Source organism: Jaculus jaculus, chromosome 12, assembly GCF_020740685.1.
Source record: "Jaculus jaculus isolate mJacJac1 chromosome 12, mJacJac1.mat.Y.cur, whole genome shotgun sequence".
Lineage (NCBI taxonomy): Eukaryota > Metazoa > Chordata > Mammalia > Rodentia > Dipodidae > Jaculus > Jaculus jaculus.
In genome coordinates this window covers 30,770,945-30,793,640 of record NC_059113.1, presented here as the reverse complement: position 1 = coordinate 30,793,640, position 22,696 = coordinate 30,770,945, and the positions used below count along the sequence as shown (strand labels likewise).

Below are 22,696 nucleotides of genomic sequence, written 5' to 3'. Positions count from 1 at the left end.
TGAGCAGCTACCACGGGCAAGCAAGGGCAGCAAATATGTGCCAAGGCAGACGTGGCATCCACGAGTGTGTGGGTTATCCTGCCCACCCTCTGCATGTGCGCACACCCACGTACGCATACATGAACACTGTTGGGGATCCCTCAGCCAGAAGGTGACTCAGGACCCCCAGCCTGAAGAAGCCCAGGGGTGGGAGCACACACCATGGCTACTGACCACAGACAGATCCCTTCCAAGTGCACATGGAGAGTGTGCATTTGCACGTGTGTGTCCCCATTCAAACACAGCCCCGCACATCCTGCCACACCACCACAGGTGGGCACGGGAGCGTGGGACTCGCTAACACTACTCCCTGTGAGTCCACACACAGTGTCCACATGCATGCCCTGGTCAGGCACCGGGGTCTGGTCATGGGACAGTCTCTAGCTCACCACTGTTGGAGGTCTCATGCACCAAGACATAGATGTACATTGAGTTGTCACATAAACCAGCACGTGAGCTCTGTTGGGGAGCAGGGTAGGGCACAGAGAGGGCCAGGGACAGGGAGGAGACGGGCACCAGGCAGGGTACTTGCAGCTTATAGGCACACTTGCCCAGGGACTCCTCAGTACCAAAAGCAGCTCATATAAGGATTGGGCACCACCTCCATCAGCCATCACAGCCCGAGGAGAGGAAGCTGTGGGACCCCAGGGCCTAAACTTGAGGCTCCTTGTGCAACAATGGGAACAGGTGCCAGCTATGTCCAAGTTAGGGTCTCCTCATGATTGCCTCCAGCCTGCCACCCCCACCCGCCTGCCTTACAGATGCACTCCATCCGCAACTTGCCTTCTATGCGGTCCCATGAGCAGCACAGGGAAGATGGTGTGGAGGACATGACACAATTGGAGTAAGTGGATGGAGCCAGAGAGGTCACATAGGAGCCCCATGCCCCCCATCTTCAGGGCCCTTCACGCACCTCTCAGGGCATTTCCAGATCATAAGTTTCCCCATCTGAAAAATGAGTGTCATGCGGCCAAATGCCGTCATATCAGATATGTCCAAACCATTGCCAGATGGCAACATTGCTACCTAGTCACAGCAATTCAGCCTCAGGTCTATTGCCTAGGTGTTTCCCAGACCCCCACCCACAAAGTGGGAGCCATGCTTACCACCTCACTGGATAAATGAAGAAACTGAGGCACAGCAAGAGCAAGTAAATAACTTGTCCAAGTCTCACAGCTGGTTGGTGTCACAGATGGGCCTTGATCTCAGGCCCATCTGACCAAGGCACTGGTGGGCTGGGGCCAATGCCTGTCGGGCCCTGTGGGGCCCTCATAGTCCTTCTGTGTCCTTCCAGAGACCTCCAGGAGACCACTGTGCTAGCCAATCTCAAGACCAGATTTGAGCGCAACCTCATCTACGTAAGTCTGGGGCTGGTCAGCCCTGGACCCTGCTCAGAAAGCAGGGGCTTGGATTCTAGACTGGGGTTCACCAGGAGGGTGGAAGGCAGCGTCTGACCCCAGAATGATGGGATAGAGGGCCCAAGGCCTGGAGTCACTCCAGAAGGCAGGGGCCTCAAGGGCTCTCATGGCCTCCTATTCTCCCCCACTCAGTCTAGACAGTGGAGGTTGACTTTGGCATCAGGTATGGCAGCCTGTTAGCCCGGACCCAACCTTGAATCACTGAAATGGGCAGCACTGGCACAACCACCTTGACAATCATGGTGGTGGAGTCTTGCTCACCCAATTCTCCCAACCATAGTCTATGTAGGGTACAGGACTCCATTAGGGCACAAGCCCTTTTAGGCTGTCGAGTGCAAGATGGTAAAATGAAGCCAGACATGTGTCCCACCAGAAAAGGACCCCCAGCTCAAAAGTGGAGAAAGGCCGGGCGTGGTGGCGCACTCCTTTAATCCCAGTGCTCGGGAGGCAGAGGTAGGAGGATCACCGTGAGTTTGAGGCCAGCCTGGGACTACATAGTGAATTCCAGGTCAGCCTGGGCTAGAGTGAGACGCTCCCTCAAAAAAAAAAAAAAAAAAAAAAAAAAAAAAAAAAAAAAAAAAAAAAAAAACCCAAAAGATAAAATAAATTAAAAAAAAAAAAAACAAGCAGAGAAAGGGGAACCCATAGATGGCACTGAAGCCACCGTCTGCTGGCAGACCTACATTGGCAGCATCCTGGTATCGGTGAACCCATACCAAATGTTTGGGATCTACGGGCCGGAGCAGGTGCAACAGTACAGTGGGCGTGCCCTGGGAGAGAACCCCCCGTGAGTATCAGCATGATGGGGGAGGTGGGCTGCCCTGGGGTCTTCTGAATCCCTCTTTAAGCTTGAGGACTCCCTGTCTTCTAGTGTGGGTGGGCAGGTGTAAGTAGCCCACAGCTCAGTAGAGGCTTCTAGAGGCCACTTCAGTTCAAGATGGGGATAAGGGTGGGCAGGGCTAGCTGCTTGTCTGGACAGAGATGTCCCTCCCCCAGACCCCTTGGAGGCTTGAGACCACCGAGGTAGGACTGCCAGTGATACCTAGTGGCCTGTCTCTCTAGGCACCTCTTCGCAGTTGCTAATCTCGCCTTAGCCAAAATGCTGGATGCCAAACAGAACCAGTGTGTCATCATCAGGTGAGCAAGGCTGTGTTCAAGTTGGGGACAAATGGGACACCCTGGGCAGCAAGTCTACCTCCAGCCACCTAGACAGCGAGATGTAAGCTCCCAGGAGAGCGCCGGGCCTCCCTTGGCTGGCCACCGTGTGTGTCTCATGCTTCATGGCGAGGTTGGTGGATCCCGAGAGGCAGCCAAAGGCTGATGTGCACTCTGTACGTGTGCTTTGGCAGCGGGGAGAGTGGCTCTGGAAAAACAGAGGCCACAAAGCTGATTCTGCGCTACCTGGCCGCCATGAACCAGAAAAGGGACGTCATGCAGCAGGTGAGACTGTCTGTCCATCCCATCATTTGTGTGCCCTGTCTCCCCAGGGTCCCTGGCTGAGCAATCCCTCTGGACCATCCTTCCCCTAAGAGACTAGGTTCTTGACCCACTCAGACCTGGAAGAAGCTGAGTTACAGGCTGGCCAGGGACTTGGCACCGAACCGCTCCTCCCAGGGAGGCTCCTGGGAACCCTTTGAATGCCAGACCCTTCCTTATCTTCCTGGTTATGGTCCAGGGCCAGCATATTCTCACACTTGTAGGTTGAGAAGACTCCAGTAGGATTTTTCTTTCTTTTTTAATTTGAAAACAGAGATAGATAGGAGAAAGAGAATGGGCACGCTAAGGCCTCCAGCCACTGTGCATCTGATTTTACATGGATTCAGGGGAATCAAACCATGGTTGTTACGCTTTGCAAGCAAGTTCCTTAATCACTGAGCAATCTCTCCAGCCTCCTCCGCCTTTTTTCTTTTTTAAGGCAGAGTCTCATCCTAGTTGAGTACTGGGCAAAAGACATGTGCCACCATTCCTGGCTCAGGAGGATTTTTATTTTTTATTTTTTATTTTTTGGTTATTCTAGGTAGGGTCATGTCATAGCCCACACTGGCCTGGAACTCAGTATGTGGTCTCAGGATGGCCTTGAACTCCCAGTGATCCTCCTACCTCTGCCTCCCCAGTACTGGGATTACAGGTGTGTGCCACCACACCTGGCTCAGGAGGATTTGGGAGGGGAGGGGTGTTTCAAGGTAGAGTCTCACTATAGCCCAAGCTGACCTGGAATTCCCTGTGTTGTCTCAGGGTGGCCTTGAACTCATGGTGACCCTCCTACCTCTGCCTCCTGAGTGCTGGGATTAAAGGCATAAGCCACCATGCCTGGCTCAGGAGGATTTTTTTTTAATTTTTTTTGTTCATTTTTTATTTATTTATTTGAGAGCAACAGACACAGGGAGAAAGACAGATAGAGGGAGAGAGATAGAATGGGCGTGCCAGGGCTTCCAGCCACTGCAAACGAACTCCAGACGCGTGCGCCCCCTTGTGCATCTGGCTAACGTGGGACCTGGGGAACCGAGCCTTGAACCGGGGTCCTTAGGCTTCACAGGCAAGCGCTTAACCGCTAAACCATCTCTCCAGCCCAGGAGGATTTTTTAAAAACATTTTATTTTATTTGTTTGACAAAGAAAGAGGAAGAGAGAGAATGGGCATGAAAGGGCCTCCAGCCACTGCAAACAAACTCCAGTTGTGTGTGCCTCCTTATGCAAATGGCTAACGTAGGTCCTGGGGAATTGAACCTGAGTCCTTTGGCTTTGCAGGCAAATGTGTTAACTACTAAGCCATCCCTCCAGCCTTCAGGAGGATTTTAAAATATATTTTTATTCATTTATTTGAGAGAGGGGAGGAGGGTATGGGTATGCCAGAGCCTCTTGCCACTGCGGGCAAACTCCAGACACATGTGCCACTTTGTGTGTCTGGCTTTCTGTGGATACTGGGGATTCAAACTCAGGCCAACAGGCTTTGCAAGCAAGCACCTTTAACTGCTGAGCCTTTTCCCTAACCCTCAGGAGGATTTTTTTTTTCCCAAGGTGGGGTCTCACTCTAGCCCAGGCTAACCTGGGCTTCACTATGTAGTCTCAGGGTAGCCTCGAACTTATAGCCATCCTCCTACACCCAAGTGCTAGGATTAAAGACATGTACCACCACACCCAGCCAGGAGGATTTTTGTTTTGAGGGCCTATTATACACCAGTTCAGTGCAGAGGCTGGGACTCAGACATGTTCAAGGAAACGGTCCTACCCAGAGGGCCTAACATTCCATAGATGATGCCCTGGGAATGCAGATGATATGCCCCCTAAGGGTGAGAAACCTGGTGGTGGTTGTGGTAGTGGCATACTGGATTACCTGCCACACCCCGAGTCCAGGCTTCAGCTCCCTGACTTGTTCCTTAATCACTGACTTGGGCACCTAGGGTCTTTGAGGCTCATGGATTTATGTCACCAGGGCAGAGTGGGTGAGGGGTTGGTAAAGGGATCTGCCAGTCTCTCCATGGCCTGAGGCTCTTGGTCTCATGAGGTGGGGGTGGCCAGTGTTTTCAGTGACCCATGGGGAGGGGTGGTCAGTGTTCTCAGTGACCCGTGGGGAGGGGTGGCCAGGATTCTCAGTGAGACCCATTTCTGTTCTTCTTTTATTCCTGTTCCTGCTTCATCAACGCTCCTGCAGATCAAGGTACTGTATGGACATGTGATCAGCAGGCAGGATGGGCAGGGACAGGCACCCAAAGGTCTGCCAAGCCTAGCTTAGGGGCTTGTAGTCAAGAACTGCCCTGTGGGCCCAGGCTACCGGGAGAGGGGAGCATGGGGCTTGAGTATGGGTGCTGAGCAGTGTGGGGTGGGTGTGTTCGAGGCAGGGAGAAATCTGTGGTTCTACAAGGAATCCACTTCAGGATGCCCTTCCTAAAGGTGTGTGTGGTGGGGGGGGGGGGGGTTCCTCGGGGAAACCTCTGCCTGGAAGTCTCTAGCCATGCCCCTGCACTACCCCTTGGAACAGTGGTCACATCCTAACTCCCACCTTCCTCTCCTTCCTGGTCCAGATCCTGGAGGCAACACCTCTCTTGGAAGCCTTCGGTAATGCCAAAACCGTAAGGAACGACAACTCCAGTCGCTTTGGGAAGTTCATGGAAATCTTTCTGGAAGGGTAAGTGGGACCAAGACAGGTGGCCAGAGGCCATGCTGAGCCCTTCGTGCCCCATGACAGCCACGTAGGGCCAAGTGATCACCCCAACCCCCATTAGCTGACTGTGCTTCCCCCCCAGGGGCGTGATCTCTGGTGCCATAACCTCCCAGTACCTGCTGGAGAAGTCAAGGATCGTGTTTCAGGTGGGCAGGCCCTAGGCCTGGGGGTTGGGGTACCCATATTCAGGGCCTGGGGTGGGCTGGAGGTCTGGGGGACTATTGGACTAATGAACAAATATATGTATACATACATGTGGGCTATGTGTGTGCATACCTGAGCCTGTGACCTGAGCCTCCCCTCCCCTACTGCCACCACTGTTGGCTCTGCCCACTCCAGGAACACTAAGAGACTTGTTCACTCATTGTTCCTTCTCCCAGGAGCGTGTGTGGATTCATATGTGGCCCAAGCCCTTGCCTTCTCCACGTTTCACTTGCCATGTTCCTTGCCCAGGGAGCCACCCTACTTCACATGCGGCTCCTCTCACCCCACCATAGCCCACCTTCCAGTACTACACGTTTCATCTGCGACACACATTACCTTTTTTTAAAAAAAAAATATTTTATTTTTATTTATATATTTATTTAACAGAGAACGAGGGAGAGAAAGAGAGAGAATGGGCGTGCCAGGGCTTCCAACCACTGCAAATAAAATCCAGATGCTTGCACCCCCTTGTGCATCTGGCTAATGTGGGTCCTGGAGAATTGAACCTGGGTCCTTTGGCTTGGCAGGCAAATGCCTTAACCACTAAGCCATACCTCCAGCCCCACCTTTTTTGAGGTAGGGTCTCACTATAGCCCAGGCTAACTTGGAATTCACTATGTAGTCTCAGGCTGGCCTCCAACTTACAGCAATCCTCTTATCTCTGCCTCCCAAGTGCTGGGTTAAAGGCGTGAACCACCATGCCCAGCACACACATTACCTTTCATTAAAAAAAAATATTTTTTGTTTATGAGAAAGTGAAAAATGAGAGAGAGAAGCAGGAGAGAGAGAGAGAGAATGGGCATGCCAGGATCTCTAGCCACTGCAAACGACCTCCAGATGCATGTGCCACTTTGTACATCTGGCTTTACATGGGTACTGGGGAATCAAATGGGTGTCCTTAGGTTTTGCAGACGAGCGCCTTAACCACTGAGCCATCTCTCTAGCCCATACACTGCCTTTTAACTGGCCTCAGTCAGAGACTATGTGCCCAGATAACCATCTGAAGCCTCACATGAGCACGTCTAGGCCATGGATCTGCCTATCTGAAGGCATGCAGGGTTGGTGCACACAGGAGAATGGCAGCCTTATTCTTGTTCTCCAAACAAAATAAGACCCTATGGCCCATTGTGCCAATCCTTTACCCTCATCGATGCTCATGGGTCTCACCCCAGAGACACAGTCTCAGGCTTATTCCCAGGGTATGTGTGTGTGTGTGTGTTTATGTGCATGCCTAAGCCTGACCATGTGGCTAGGGATCATGGGGTGGGCTGCTCCCTTCTCTGCAACCACATATACCCCCTCTGCAGGCCAAAAACGAGAGAAATTACCACATTTTCTATGAGCTGCTGGCTGGGCTCCCTGCACAGCTGCGGCAGGCCTTCAGCCTACAGGAGGCCGAGACCTATTACTACCTGAACCAGGTGAGCATACCCGGAGGGCCAGACCCAACCCACAGCTACTGGCAGCAAAGAGGTCCACTTCCGGAGGAGGAGCCTATCTGACCTTTCCTCTCACCACAGTCTAGAACAGAGCTAGCCAGCCTGGGGTCACACTACATGTCCCCTCTCTGCGCCTCAGGTTCCTCATCTGTGCAGATCTGTAGTTGAGGCATGGGTGAGGAAATGTGTGTATTAACTGGGCCCTGGCCAGTGGCAAATGCTCCTTGAAGGCTTCATGAACACTAGCCATGTATGGTCAGATGACCAGCCCCTTTTACTCCTGTGAGAGTGTCCTGGGCTCCCATGAGAGTGGAATCAGAGTTGGAGGGCCAGTCAAGAACAAGACCTGAAGGACCCCCTAGCCCTTGCTCTTGCCCAGGGTGGGAACTGTGAAATCACCGGCAAGAGCGACTCGGACGACTTTCGCCGCCTGCTGGCTGCCATGGAGGTGCTGGGTTTCAGCGGTGAGGACCAGGACAGCATCTTCCGCATCCTGGCCTCCATCTTGCATCTGGGCAATGTCTACTTCGAGAAGTATGAGGTGAGGAGCACTGAGCCCGCATGGGCAGCTGCTGGGCTTCAGAGCCATCGTTTTCTCTTCTGAGTTACACAATGCACTTGTGGTCTTCCATCCCCACTTGAGGTTGCTGTTTGTTTTCCTCTTCCTTCCTTTCTTCTTTTCTTTTTCTTTCTTATTTTTCAAGGTAGGGTCTTACGCTGGCCCAGGCTGACCTGGAATTCACTAAGTAGCCTCAGGGTGGCTTCAAACTCACAGTGATCCACCTACCTATGCCTCCCAAGTGCTGGGATTAAAGGTGTGCGCCACCATGCCCAGTGGAATTGCTCTTTTCTTGATAAGTGAGAGCTCTGTGTTTATGTTAGGAAAGTCAGATCTTTGTTTCTGAGATGACTACAAATATATTTTCCAAGGCATCACTTATGTTTTAATTTTTCTTAGCTTTTGCCATGCAAATATTTTAAACTTATTATTTAGTTTTTCAGAGAGAGTTTTTCACTCTAGTCTAGGCTGACCTGGAACTCACTCTGTAGTCCCAGGCTGGTCTCAAACTCACAGTGATCCTCTTACCTCTGCCTCTCAAGTGCTGGGATTAAAGATGTGCACCACCACGCCTGGCTAAATTTTATTTATTTATTTATTTATTTATTTATTTATTTATTTATTTATTTATTTATGAGAGAGAGAGAATGTATATGCCAGGGCCTCTAGTCACTGCAAGCAAACTGCTGAGCCATCTCTCCAGCCCTAAATTATTTGTGTGCACATGTGCATATGGAGTCCAGAGAACAACCTTGTATGCTCTCTTCAGATGCCATCCACCTTTTTGTTTGTTTATTGAGATGGGGTCTCATTTTAGCTCAGGCTGACCTGGAACTCACTATGTAGTCCCACGGTAGCCTCGATTTCACAACCATCCTCCTACTTCTGCCTCCCGAGTGCTGGGATTAAAGGCATGCACCACCACACACCCCCTTTTTAAAAATCAATTATTTACTTATTTATTTGAGAGAGAGAGAGAGAGGAAGAGGGGGATAGAGAATGGGCACACCAGGGTCTCCAGTCACTGCAAATGAACTCCAGATGTATGCACCACCTTGTGCATCTGGCTTATGTGGGTATTGGGGAGCTGAACCTGGTCCTTAGGCTTTGAAGGCAAGCACCTTACCTGTTAAGCCGTCTCTCTGGCCATTTTTTATTTTTTATTTATTTTTTGTTATTTTGGTTTTTTTTTTTTTTTTTTTTTGTAAGGGAGGGTCTCACTCTAGCTCATGTTGACCTGGAATTTACTATGTAGTCTCAGGGTGCCCTCAAACTCACGGTGATCTTCTACCTCTTCCTCCCTAGTGCTGGGATTAAAGGTGTGCGCCACCACGCCTAGCCCTTGCTTTTTTTTTTTTTTAATTATTTATTTATTTGAGAGCGACAGACACAGAGAGAAAGACAGATAGAGGGAGAGAGAGAGAATGGGCGCGCCAGGGCTTCCAGCCTCTGCAAACGAGCTCCAGATACGTGCGCCCCCTTGTGCATCTGGCTAACGTGGGACCTGGGGAACCGAGCCTCGAACCGGGGTCCTTAGGCTTCACAGGCAAGCGCTTAACTGCTAAGCCATCTCTCCAGCCCCCTTGCTTTGTTTTTTGAGATAGGGTTTTGCTCTAGCCCAGGCTGACGTGTAATTCACTATTAGTTTCAGGTTGGCCTCAAACTCACAGTAATCCTCCTACCTCTGCCTCCTAAATACTGGGATTAAAGACATGTGCCATCATGCCCTGCTGATTTTTTTTTTTTTTTTTTCGAGTTAGTGTCTCATTCTGGCCCAGGCTGACCTGGAATTCACTATGGAGTCTCAGGGTGGCCTCAAACTCATGGAGATCCTCCTACCTCTGCCTCCCAAGTGCTGGTATTAAAGGCGTGCGCCACCATGCCCAGCTCTTTTTTTCTTTTCTTTTTCAGGTAGGGTCTTGCTCTAGCCTGGACTGACCTGGAATTCACTATGTAGTCTCAGGGTGGCTTTGAACTCACAGCAATCCTCCTACCTCTGCTTCCTGAGTACTAGGAATAAAGGTGTGCGCCACCGTGCTCTGTTTTTTGTTGTTTTTTTTTTGAAGCAGGGTTTCACTCTAGACCAGGATGACTTGGAACTCACTCTGTAGCCCAGACTGGCCTGATACTCTTACTTCAGACTCCTGAGTGCTGGGATTAGATCACTTTAGTGAGGCTGTTATTTTTTTTTTAATTAATTAATTAATTAATTAATTTGATAGAGAGAGAGAAAATGGGTGCACCAGAGCCTCTAGCCACTGCGAACGGACTCCAGATACATGCACCCCTTGTGCATACGTGGGTCCTAGGGAATCGAACTGAGGTCCATTGGCTTTGCAGGCAAATGCCTTAACTGCTAAGCCATCTCTCCAGCCCTGAGGCTATTTTTTTAATCACTGTGACTTTGGTCTCCTTCCCTCATTTCAGAGGGCCTCTGCACTCGCTTCTTTTCTGGGTTGTCTCTGGCGCTCTAGCTTGTTTTTCACGGGAACTTTGAGTTCGGCTCAGTGGGCTGAGTTTATGCTCCCTGCCTTGGTGTTTTGCATAGACGGATGCCCAGGAGGTGGCCTCAGTGGTGAGCGCCCGGGAGATCCAGGCTGTGGCAGAGCTGTTGCAGGTGTCCCCCGAGGGCCTGCAGAAGGCCATTACCTTCAAAGTGACCGTGAGTCAGTGGGCCACACTTCCTAACACTGCTTGCCAGAGACTAGCCCTTTGAGGTCTCCTTTGTCTCCCTCTCCCCAACTCTCCATCGATCATCCAGGTCAGGCCTGAAGCGGCTAACCTCAGATCCCAAAGGTATTAATCCCCTGTCTCTGGGCCTCTACATGGGTTCTTCTCTACCTGCGTCCTCTTTCTTTTTCATTCCTGCCAGGCAGGGGAGCTTCCTCTGTGCTGTCACAAGCATGGGTCCTTCCCCTTCCAGACCGATCCCAAGATGTTGCTGTGCCTGCTCATGCCCATCTTCCCCATTAGGCCAGAAGCCACTGCCCTGCCCATATGACCAGGTGGGAGAGGGTCATCCTGCTCCACTTCTTGTGAGCAGTGAGCCCGAGACCAGTCACCCTCTTCAGCCTCCCTTTCCCATACTCCTAGCCCCCCCTCGTCTTCCAGAGGCTTCCTGGAGGCATTAGTTGGGCTGCTATCCAAGATTATGTCCTTCACAGGAGACAATGAGAGAGAAGATCTTCACACCCCTGACTGTGGAGAGTGCAGTGGATGCCAGGTGAGGCTGTGCCTCCGCCTCACGCCTTTAATCCCAGGAGGCTGACCCCTAGGCGCCAGCACCCTGCCCCTGTGCTCCGCCCAGCCCAACACAGCTCTGTTCCAGGGACGCCATTGCCAAGGTCTTGTATGCACTGCTGTTCAGCTGGCTCATCGCCAGAGTCAACGCACTGGTGTCCCCAAGGCAGGATGCATTGTCCATCGCCATCCTGGACATTTATGGCTTTGAGGTGAGAGGGAGTCGGGTGGGAAAGGAGTTGGGGACACAGGAGAGGCCTCATCTCCCTCAGGTCACTGTTGGTACTTCCATATCCCTTGGACAGCCTGAGAGCCACTTCTTGACCATTTCAGTGGGATCTCCTTCACTTCCTTCACTCATGCTAGGCACTCCCCGAGGGTCCCCAGGTCTGCTCCAGGGGCCTTGGACAAGACCAGACTGACCCTTGCCCTTGAGAAGCTCCCAGGTAGGGATGGATGGGGACAATCTGTGACAGGCTTATGTGACCACAGCCCTGAGAGGCAGCCCAGCACTAGAGAGCCCAAGACTCTTACCTCAGCTGAGCAGGAGTCAGGGATAGCTTCCTGGAGAATGAGGACCCTACAAAGACAAGAAAGGCATTCCAAAGCCGGGCATGGTGGCACACAGGGGACAGAGGTAGGAGGACCACCGTGAGTTCAAGGCCACCCTGAGACTACATAGTGAATTCTAGGTCACCCTGGGCTAGAGTGAGACCCTGCCTCAAAAAAAAAAAAAAAAAAAAAAGGCATTCCAGGGCTGGAGAGCTTCACAGTTAAGGCACTTGCCTGCAAAGCCTAAGGACCCAGGTTTGATTCCCCAATACCTGCATAAGCTAGATGCACAAGGTGGCGCATGCATCTGGGGTTGATTTGCAATGGCTGGAGCCTGTGGCACACCCATGCTTGCTCACTCTCTCACATACACATAAATAAAAATTCTTGGGAAAAAAAAATGGTGGGCTGGAGGGATGGCTTAGCAGTTAAGGCATTTGCTTGCAAAGCCAAAGGATCCAGGTTCAATTCTACAGGAACCATGTTAGCCAGGTTCAATTCTACAGGAACCATGTTAGCCAGATGTACAGGTAAGCACACATGTCTGGAATTTGTTTGCAGTGGCTGGAGGCCCTGGTGCACCCATTCTCTGTCTCTTTACTTCTCTGTCAAAGAAATAAATAAATAAAAATAAAATAAAACAACAGGTTGGCTGGGCATGGTGGCTCATGCCTTTAATCCCAGGAGGCAGAGATAGGAGGATCACTGAGAGTTCAAGGCCACCCTGAGACTACATAGTGAATTCCAGGTCAGCCTGGACCAGAGTGAGACCCTACCTCAAAAGAAAAAAAAGGGGGTGGTGGTGCTGGAGAGATAGCTTAGCAGTTATGGCATTTGCCTAGAAAGCCAAAGGACCCAGGTTTGATTTCCAGGGCCCATGTCAGCCACATGCACAAGGTGGAACATGTATGTGGAGTTTGTAGCAGCTGAAGGCCTTGGTTTGCCCTTTCTCTCTCTGTGCCTTTCTTTAAAATAAATTTTAAAAATAAAAGGCAGAGCTGGAGGGATGGCTTAGCAGTTAAGGCATTTACTTACAAAGCCAAAGGACTCAGGTTCAATTCCCCAGGACCCAAGTTAGCCAGATGCACAAGGGGATTCACACATGTGGAGTTCTTTTGCAGTGGCTGGAGGCCCTGGCACACCCATTCTCTCTCTCTCCCTCTTTATCTGTCAAATAAATAAAAAAATAATAATAAAAGGCATTTAAGATGGAGAGAATACTGTCTGTAGAGGCCAGAAGCATCTGGGAGCCAACGTCTTTAATGAAGACGACCTCGTGCTCAATAAGGGAAATGGGCCAGGGCAAGACTTTCCTAACAGAAGTGGTCATTTGTCAGGCACTGTTTGTCCAGATCACTGCATCCAAGAACACTGTGAGTCAAGTACTGTACAATCCCCATTTGATAGACAGGGAAACTGAGATGCAGGATGGTTGCAAAGCTGGAAAGTGGCAGAGCCAGGACTAGAACCCGGACAGAAGGCCTGACAGCTTGGGCTTTTGTCTCTCCCTATGGGCCATTCCCCATGTGCAGTGGGAGCCACTGAGAGCCTATGACCAGGCTCAAGCTGAAACTGTGGAAGACAGGGAGGGACCTCGGCCTAAGCCTGGTCTGGGGTGAGGTACACAGGACCCATGGCAGGGACAGATGGGCAAAGGGTCAAGGAGGGACCAAGCTCAGCCTCCTGTCTACCCAACAGGACCTGAGCTTCAATAGCTTTGAACAGCTGTGCATCAACTATGCCAATGAGAACCTTCAGTACCTGTTCAACAAAATCGTCTTCCAGGAGGAGCAGGTATGTGGCTGCCACACTTCTGCCCATCCTCACAGGCATGTGGCCTCCCTGAAGTCACACAGGGCAATCCCAAGGATGTCAAAGGACAGGAAGAGAAAGGTGTTGTAAAAGGGACCAGCGAGTGTGAGAGCTGTGCTTCAAAAAGCACGGTGCTAGGCTCTTGCACCCAGAGGGGAGTCCTCTCCTGGCCCTTCTCATGTCCCAGGCACAGGGCCATGCGGGGCTCTAAGGACTCACGTGGTGCTGTTAGAGGGTGAGCTCCCTGTTGTGGGAGTCATGGGGCAGAAATGGACAGTTTGGTGGACCTGGCAGACTGTAGGGTGGGGAGGCCTGAGCCCTTGCTGCTTGCAGGAGGAATATATTCGGGAGCAGATAAACTGGCGAGAGATCGCCTTTGCAGATAACCAGCCATGCATCAACCTCATCTCGCTGAAGCCCTACGGCATCCTGCGTATCCTTGATGACCAATGCTGCTTCCCACAGGTGCGCCTCATGCGGCAGGAGCCAGGCTGTGGCCTGCTGAGCCCCCAGGCCGGTCTGTATATCACTTGAGTCTTTGTACCCCTGGGCTCCATCCTGGGGCAGAGAGTGGGGCACTGGGTCACTGCCACCTGTATTCATTCACAACCTGGGCTGACCCAGGCTGGATGGGATCCATAGGTCCAGAGAAAAGACTCTACCAGGCAAAGACACCCCAGATGAGCTAACCTGGGTTTGGGCCTCACGTCCTGACTGAACCTGCAGGGTATGACAGCAGCAAGAGTACAACGAGCTGGCTGGACACTATCCACTGACTCGGCCATGCCTGCCTTCAGGGGTCTACCAGAGCGCCCCCCACCCCCACGACCAGTCAGACTTCCAGGGCTCGTGAACCATTCCTCTCCAGCACCCTCTGGGAAGCAGAGCATTGGGGCTGGAGAATGTGGCACTAGGCCAGAAATAGGTCCCGGGACCCCTGCCCACCTATTAACCCTCTCACCCCCAGGCCACAGACCACACATTCCTGCAGAAGTGCCACTACCACCATGGCGCCAACCCACTCTACTCCAAGCCCAAGATGCCACTGCCCGAGTTTACCATCAAGCACTACGCAGGCAAGGTCACCTACCAGGTGAGAGTAGAGACAGCCCGTGCGGCCTGGGGTGCTAGGTCCCCTGCAGACCGGAGATGGAAGCACAGTGTGGGCCTAGCCAGAGCTCAAGTTCATAGTTCAAGTCCTGGCGCTGTATGACCGCTCGGCTGTGTGACCTTGGACACGTTGCTTAATTTTCTCGATTTTTTTTCCTTATCCGGAAAATAGGCAAAATAACATTAATGTGAGGTAAATGCAAGACACTTGGGGTAGACTTGATACAGTGGGTAGCTGTTAGAAGTGATGTCACTGTGCTCACTGTCATGAAAGACACATTCCTATCCTCTAGGTGCCACAGAATCCAATTCCATCTGGGCCTTCTTTTTTTTTTTTGCACCTGTCATATCTCTTTTTTTAAATATTTTTTGTTCATTATTTATTTATTTATTTGAGAGTGACAGACACAGAGAGAAAGACAGATAGAGGGAGAGAGAGAGAATGGGCGCGCCAGGGCTTCCAGCCTCTGCAAACGAACTCCAGACGCGTGTGCCCCCTTGTGCATCTGGCTAACGTGGGACCTGGGGAACCGAGCCTCGAACCGGGGCCCTTAGGCTTCACAGGCAAGCATTTAACCGCTAAGCCATCTCTCCAGCCCCATCTGGGCCTTCTTTTTGTTTGTTTGTTTGTTTGTTTTGTTTTTCGAGGTAGGGTCTCACTCTAGCCCAGGCTGACCTGGAATTCACTATGTAGTCTCAGGGTGGCCTTGAACTCATGGTGATCCTCCTACCTCTGCCTCTGGAGTGCCGAGATTAAAGGCATGCGCCACCACGCCCAGCTTTGGGCCTTATTTTCTTTATCTACAGAATTGAGACTGGGAGTGAGGCCCAGCCTGGCTAATACCCACTGCTCCCCCCAGGAGTGAGGAGGGTGAAGTGGATGGCAGGAGGCTGGAGCAGACATGAAGGCCTACTTCCCTCTAGGACAGACAAAAGGCAGAGGCCTGGCGGGTCAGGGTCAGCAGGGAAGTGAGCCTCCGACGCAGAGAGGGGAAAGAGAAGGGTGGGAAACAGTCCAGGATGCACCCAGGCTACTAGGGTACATGTTGGGGTGAGCAAGACGAGCCTCATTGACCCGCAGATCCCCCCCTTTCAGGTGCACAAGTTCCTAGACAAGAACCATGACCAGGTGCGCCAAGATGTGCTGGACCTGTTCATGCAGAGCCGGACGCGGGTGAGCGAGCGGGTCCTCCAGCCCGGCCAGCTGCCGGCCAAGCCCTCGCAGCAGCCCCATTGCATTCCTGACATTGCCCGTGCCATGCTAGCAGGCTGGTTCTGTGCCTTGCTCCTCTCGGGTCCTAAGTACATGGCTCTGTCCCACTGGCCGTGCCAACGGCCTGACTCAGCTTCCACAGCTGGGTTCCCTTCTGCCCTCCTCCCCCACCCAATCCAGGAAAGAGAAAGGGCCTTAGCCCAGTCTGGCTTTCAGGTTAGGCCTGGGTCTCGCTGGCAGCTCTAACCCCATACCCACTTGGCCTCAAATTTCCCTTGTCCACTCTGCTGGTCCTGCCCCTTTGTTTCACTACCCACTTCTGTCTCCATCCACTGCCACACACACGCACATGCACACGCACATGTGTGTTTTCAGCACCATGTTGCCCTTGCCAACTGAGTTCTGAGCTGATAATTTGAAGCTCTAGGCTCCGGGGAGTGCTCAGGGGTAACATTTGGGTTCTTTGAAGGTTTGAGGAGGACCCACATCCAAGCCCCACTCGGATGACAGAGAAAGCCTGGTTGCATCCCCTCTGCCATGGGCCTGTCTCTGTCCTATTTGACAGAGTGTCGGTCCCTGTGTTGAGCAGAACACCCCAGGGCCAGGTGCACCGTCAGCGCTGTGCATTCCCTCAGAATGAGGCGGTAAAGCATCCTAGTTATAGGCTGGGTCTCCTGGAGGCGCTATCCCCTGCTTAGAGAAGCAAGAAAACCAAATTGGTGGACCAGACCACAGTCTATTATTTTGATTTTTTTGTCCATTTTTATTTATTTATTTGAGAGAGACAGACGGAGAGAGAAAGAAGCAGAGAGAGAGAGAGAGAGAGAGGGAGAGAATGGGCCCGCCAGGGCCTCCAACCACTGCAAACGAACTCCAGATACGAGCACCCCTTTTTGCATCTGGCTAACATGGGTCCTGGGGAATTGAGCCTTGAACCAGGGCCCTTAGGCTTCACAGGCAAGAACTTAACTACTAAGCCATCTCTCCAGCCCTATTTTTTTTTTTTAAGGTAGGGTCTCACTCTGGTCCAGGCTGACCTGGAATTAGTCTCAGGGTGGCCTCGAACTCACGGGCAATCCTCCTACTTCTGCCTCCCAAATGCTGGGATTAAAGGCATGTACCATCTCACCTGGCTTGAGTTTGTTTTTTTTTTTTCCCCGAGATTGGGTCTCATTCTAACTCAGGCTGACCTGGAATTCACTATGCAGTCTCAGGGTGGCCTTGAACGCATGGTGATCCTCCTACCTCTTCCTCCCAAGTGCTGGGATTAAAGGTGTGCGCCACCACACTCAGCTTTTTTTTTTTTTTTTTTCTTTTAAAAAGAGAGAGAGAGAGAAAGATTGAGAATTGGCACACCAGGGCCTCCAGCCACTGCACTCGAACTCCAGATGCGTGCGCCCCCTTGTGCACATGTGCGGCCTTGCGCACTTGCATCACCTTGTGCATCTGGCTTAGGTGGAACCCAGAGAGTCAAACATAGGTCCTTAGGCTTTGGCAGGCAAGTGCCTTAACCCCTAAAGCCATCGCTCTCCAACCCGCAGAGTCTGTTTTTCAGACTCTTTCAGTCCAGGGACCTGATTCCTTTTGTTCTGTTTTTGGTTTTTTTTGTGTTTTTTTTTTCTCTTCGCTCTAACTCTCCATCCATTCTCCCTGTCTGTCATCTGTCTTCCAATGCCTTGGCCCCTGCCCCCGGGTGGCCGCTCAGGTGGTGGCACACCTCTTCTCCAGCCACGCAGCACAGGCTGCCCCTCAGCGCCTGGGCAAGAGCAGCTCTGTCACCCGACTCTACAAGGCGCATACCGTGGCGGCCAAGTTCCAGCAGTCGCTCCTGGATCTGGTGGAAAAGATGGAGAGGTGAGTGCAGGCTGGGGACAGCACCCTGCCTCGCCTTGAGCCTAGCCCATGATGCTGGGTCGATGAGCGCTCTCCTTCTCTGAGGTCTCACACAACTCCCCCGCCCCCCCCCCCCCCCGTGCCCAGGTGTAATCCCTTATTCGTCCGTTGCCTGAAACCCAACCACAAGAAGGTAAGAGCCAAGGCTTCTAAGAGAGCCAACTCCATGGGACCTTGGGCAAATGGTCTCTGAACCTCCAACCAGCCCACTGTGGGAACTATTTGCCCCCTGAAAGTGCCTTTGTACCTGGCGGGTCATGCGCCAATACCCTCTCTGGGCATGTCCCCAGGAGCCAGGTCTCTTTGAACCAGATGTGATGATGGCACAGCTGCGCTATTCAGGGGTGCTGGAGACTGTGCGGATCCGCAAGGAGGGCTTTCCAGTCCGACTCCCCTTCCAGGTGTTTATCGACAGGTACTTCCATCGGGGTCATTCCTACTTTCACAGATTCCCACCCGAGCCCCCACGACCCTAGAATGCACAACCTAGGCAGAACAGGGCCTGCCATGCCCAGTTGCTCGGGCTGTAAAAATATGTTAGCTGTTCCATGGTAAATGTTTGTTTTGCCTCCCCCCCTCCCACCCATTTTATTCTGCTGATTCCATAGAGGGGTGATTTAGTAGTTATTATGGCAAGTATCCAGAAGATGGCAGTAAAGTGTCATTTTTAAAACAAACCACTGATTAAAATACAATTTTTTTAAAAATATTTTTTAAGCCGGGCGTGATGGCGCACACCTTTAATCCCAGCACTCGGGAGGCAGAGGTAGGAGGATCGCCGTGAGTTCAAGGCCACCCTGAGACTCCATAGTGAATTCCAGGTCAGCCTGGGCTAGAGTGAGACCCTACCTTGGAAACACCCCCCCCCCAAATAAATAAATAAATAAATAAATAAATAAATATTTTTTATTAAATTTTGTTTGAGGTAGGGTTTCATTCTAGTCCAGACTGACCTGGAATTCACTATGTACTCTCAGGGTGGCCTCAAACTCATGATGATCCTCCTACCTCTGCCTCCCAAGTGCTGGGATTAAAGGCATGCATTACCACCCCAGCAAATTTTTCTTTTAATTTATTCATCTATTTGAGAGAGATAGAGGCAGATAGAGAAAGAGAGAGAATGGGCGTGCCAGAGCCTCCAGCCACTGCAAATAAACTCCAGGTGCATGCACCACTTTGTGCGTCTGGCTTACATGGGATCTGGAGAGTCAAACATGGGTCCTTACACTTTGAAGGCAAGTGCCTTAACTGCTAAGCCATCTTTCCAGCCCCATTTATTTTTATTTTTAGAGAGAGAGAGAAAGACAGAGGGAGAAAGAATTAGAGCGCCAGAGCCTCAGCCACTGCAATCCAATTCCAGATGCTTGTGCCACCTACTGGTCATGTGTGACCTTGCACTTGCCTCACCTTTGTGCATCTGGCTAACATGGGATCTGGAGAGTAGAACTTGGGTGCTTAGGCTTCCCAGGCAAGCGCCTTAACCACTAAACCATCTCTCCAGCCCTACATACAATTTTGATACCAAGTAGTTGTTGTGAGACAGTGGAATTCTCTGGAACTATGAGTGGAATCACTCCTGGGCCAGGCCTTCTAGAAATGGAGTTGGGTGATAACAAGGGGCACCTCAGGTTGTTTGATCCCCCCAGGTACCGCTGTCTGGTGCCTCTCAAGCTCGACCTGCCAGCAGACGGGGACATGTGTGTGTGTGTGCTGAGCCGCCTGTGCACAGTCATGCCAGATACATACCGTGTGGGGGTGAGCAAGGTGAGCCCTGCCCTGTGGCCGTCCCCTAAAGACCCCGCATTCAGGAATGTCCAAGGACAGCTTCCAGAACTCCCCCCCACACCCGTGCCTCAGCTTGGGATGCTGACCCTCCCCAGCTCTTGCTGAGGGAGCTCCAGGCGCACCAGGGCCCCACTTCTGCTCCTCCCAGCCCAGCCTCCCGGGGAGGCAGCCCTGTCCACTCCTGTCTCTGGGCCCCTAGAGAGCTCCACCCTGCCTCCTACCTGCCCCGTGGTTTCCCGTCCCCAGCTCTTCCTCAAGGAACACCTGCACCAACTGCTGGAGAGCATGCGGGAGCACGTGCTGAACCGGGCTGCCCTCACGCTGCAGCGCTGCCTGCGTGGCTTTTTCATCCAGCGCCGCTTCCGCTCCTTGCGCCGCAAGATCATCCTGCTGCAAAGCCGGGCCCGGGGCTACCTGGCCAGGTGGGGCTCACAGAAGAGGCAGGCAGGGCCCCGGGGGTCCTGCTGGCTCAGAGAGATTGTAGCTGCCTGTGTCTGAAGGCATGTAGCCTGAGGGAAGGTTGCCCTGCAGGAACGATGGCCCTGTGCTCTGTGTCTCTATTTTGGACGCTTCCCCCGCATTCCCTGGGCCCTCATGAATGGTGATTCCACTGAGATACCCCCGGCAGTATTCAACATACGTGGGATCCATCGAGACCCCGCCGCTAGATGTGCTGTGTGACGTTGGCCAAGTCTCTGTCCTTCTCAAAGCTCATTTCCTTTGTGTCAGAGGGTCCCAGAGTGAAGTGTGGGCAGTGACAGGAGCACCTCTGCCCTTGGTCATCCTGTCACACCGTGGCCCTGATCCTAACCTCCCTAGGCAACGCTATCAGCAGATGAGGCAGAATCTGGTAAAGTTCCGGTCCCTGGTGCACACCTACGTGAACCGCCGCCGCTTTCTCAAGGTACAGAACGGCTTGGGTCGTGAGACAGCACCAAGAGACGGGAAGCTTAACCCAAGAGGAGGCTTTCTTGGGCACAAGTCCTCATCCTGCCCCCTGCCCCTTGAGCTGGATGGCTCTGGCCATTCTGAGGCCTCAGTTTACAACACATGGTGTGTGTGTGTGTGTGTGTGTGAAGGAAATGGTAGGAGATGCTGTATAGAGAGATGTAGAGAGATGTCCTGGGGTCACAATGTAGCTGCAGCCACGGTGGACAGCTGGCACTGGGGAACCTGAATCTACTTGACATGTCCTGGCGCTCACCTCACTGCCCGTCTTGTCGCCGGTCACATAAACCAACTTCCAGGAACAGACATCATTCCCAAAATATGGAAGACCTGCAAGGCATGAAAGGTTCAGCAAAACGAAGGTTTCCCGGAACATATTGGGGCGCCTTTGTCGCTGCCACCACAATTCTCTGGGGAATTCTATCATCCTCCTGTCACTGTACTTCATGCCTCACTCAGTGGAGGCTGGGGGGGCACTCTCCTTCCCACTACGCCCCCCCATCTCTAGCCGTACCTCTGTTTTCCCTGCTTGACGTCCCATTAGCATGGGTCTGTAGCCTCCAGGCCATGGGCCCTGTCTGCTGTTTGCACCTGCCCTGGTCTGTTTAGGTCCTGGGTGCAGGAGGTGTGGCCGTCTGAGCAGGAGGTGGGTGCAGGGTCTAGGTGGCAACAGGGCTCAGAGAGGAAGACTGGCGCGTGGGGTATGGCTGTGCCTTCACCCTTTGCTTGTTCCTTTAGGAGCTCAGCAAGCGGGAGGTGGTGGCTGTAGGGCACCTGGAGGTTCCAGCCGAGCTGGCTGAGCTCTTGAAAGCAGAAGCAGGTATGGAAGCCCTAGGTAGCAGGGAGGGCACGAGGCAAGGACATAGCCTTATGTCATATGTCGTCACTCCCCACAGGCCTCAATCTGGCTGGTGTGCCCCGAGTAGCCCCTGTGAGGACTCCTCGGCTCCAAGCTGAGCCCCGTGTCACACTACCTCTAGATATCAACAATTACCCCATGGCCAAGTTTATCCGGCGCCACTTCAAGGTAAAGGCTGACACAGGCTAAGGGCCTGGCCTTTGGGCACTGACACTCAGATCTGACACAGCGTCCCTGTAGGCTCTTGTGATATGGGCATGAGCCCCTTGCTTGGCCCCAAGACCCTGATGGCAGTGAGGCTCTTGGAACTTGGGCTGGGCTGCCTCCCAACCAGTCTGGAATCCTTCAGAGCTTGAGCAGCTAGAAGATGGTGCGTCTGGCCTGCTCTGGGGTACTGCCCTCTCGGAAAGTCCTAGTGGGGCTGCCCTTCCTCCCCTAGGTGCTGTTTTTGTTGTTGTTGTTGTTTGTTTGCTTTTGTTTTTTCAAAGTAGGGTCTCACTCTAGTCCAGGCTGACCTGGAATTCACTACATAGTCTAGGGTGGCCTCAGACTCACAGCGATCCTCCTACTTCTGCCTCCCAAGTGCTGGGATTAAAGGCGTGCGCCACCACGCCCGGCTTCTCATAGCTGCTGTCTATGGACTATTGTATACCCTCTCATGCCCTTCGTTTCCGCCCCCTACCCCGCAAGTTCATCCTACCACAAAGCTGGACAGGCAGCTACTTGGCCAGGTGGGGCCCACAGAAGGGAGATGCATGGACCCAGGCTTCTGCACCCCCACCGGACACAGGGCAGTGGACACAGGAGTGCCTCCCATGCTTGTTCCTATCTCTAGGAACCTGCCTTTGGGATGCTGACAGTGCCCCTGAGGACACCCCTCACGCGGCTGCCCACTGAGTACCATGCAGAAGCAGTGAGCATCTTCAAGCTGGTATGGGGGCTGCCCCAGCTCTATTTCAAGTGCATAACCCTGCCAGGAGGCCCCCAGGGCTGTCCTCCTGGGCCTTCAAGCCTAGCTCATGAATCCCAGGTCTCTTCCTTGGAGGAGAACCTTTTAATCTGGCCTCCCTTCTATGGGGCGGGGTGGTGAGTGGGAATGGGCTTTCCCAGTCTTTCTCTGGCAAAGCTACCTTGGAGTATTTCTGGTGCCCCATAAGGGCTGTCCAAGTGGGGGAGGGCAGTCCATGGACCTGGCCATGGCCATTAGGATGTGAAGAAGCAAATACAGAGGCCTAGAGACCAGTTGTGGCCAGGCAAGTCAGAGAGAGCTGCTTGTGGGAGGCCCGGAGTGGAGGGGAGTTTGCTCAGTAGGCAGAGGAAAAATTGTTGGGAGCAGAACAGAGAGGTAGGAGGGTGAGGGGAAAGTGGTCAGCAAGACTTAGATTGCAGACCCCAGTTCCCATTTCACCCCAAGGGCTTCCTGGGTGGTCATCTCTAAATGCTAGGGAACTTTTTGGGACCTGG

The 22,696-nt window shown here is 52.6% G+C and overlaps 1 protein-coding gene across 1 annotated transcript in view; it reads left to right on the top strand.

Annotated features, from left to right (window-relative positions):
* Myo15a (myosin XVA) overlaps positions 1-22,696 on the top strand; it is a 65,491-nt gene that overhangs the window by 4,567 nt on the left and 38,228 nt on the right. The window contains 26 exon segments of the mRNA XM_045131385.1: positions 801-883; positions 1,334-1,397; positions 2,135-2,244; positions 2,520-2,594; positions 2,807-2,897; positions 5,109-5,114; positions 5,479-5,582; positions 5,701-5,764; positions 7,130-7,243; positions 7,641-7,802; positions 10,369-10,482; positions 10,985-11,043; positions 11,149-11,272; positions 13,311-13,406; positions 13,758-13,889; positions 14,392-14,517; positions 15,631-15,708; positions 17,453-17,601; positions 17,728-17,773; positions 17,931-18,055; positions 19,287-19,404; positions 19,672-19,847; positions 20,245-20,329; positions 21,112-21,193; positions 21,270-21,400; positions 22,068-22,163. Coding sequence (XP_044987320.1) covers positions 801-883; positions 1,334-1,397; positions 2,135-2,244; positions 2,520-2,594; positions 2,807-2,897; positions 5,109-5,114; positions 5,479-5,582; positions 5,701-5,764; positions 7,130-7,243; positions 7,641-7,802; positions 10,369-10,482; positions 10,985-11,043; positions 11,149-11,272; positions 13,311-13,406; positions 13,758-13,889; positions 14,392-14,517; positions 15,631-15,708; positions 17,453-17,601; positions 17,728-17,773; positions 17,931-18,055; positions 19,287-19,404; positions 19,672-19,847; positions 20,245-20,329; positions 21,112-21,193; positions 21,270-21,400; positions 22,068-22,163 — 2,610 coding nt within the window.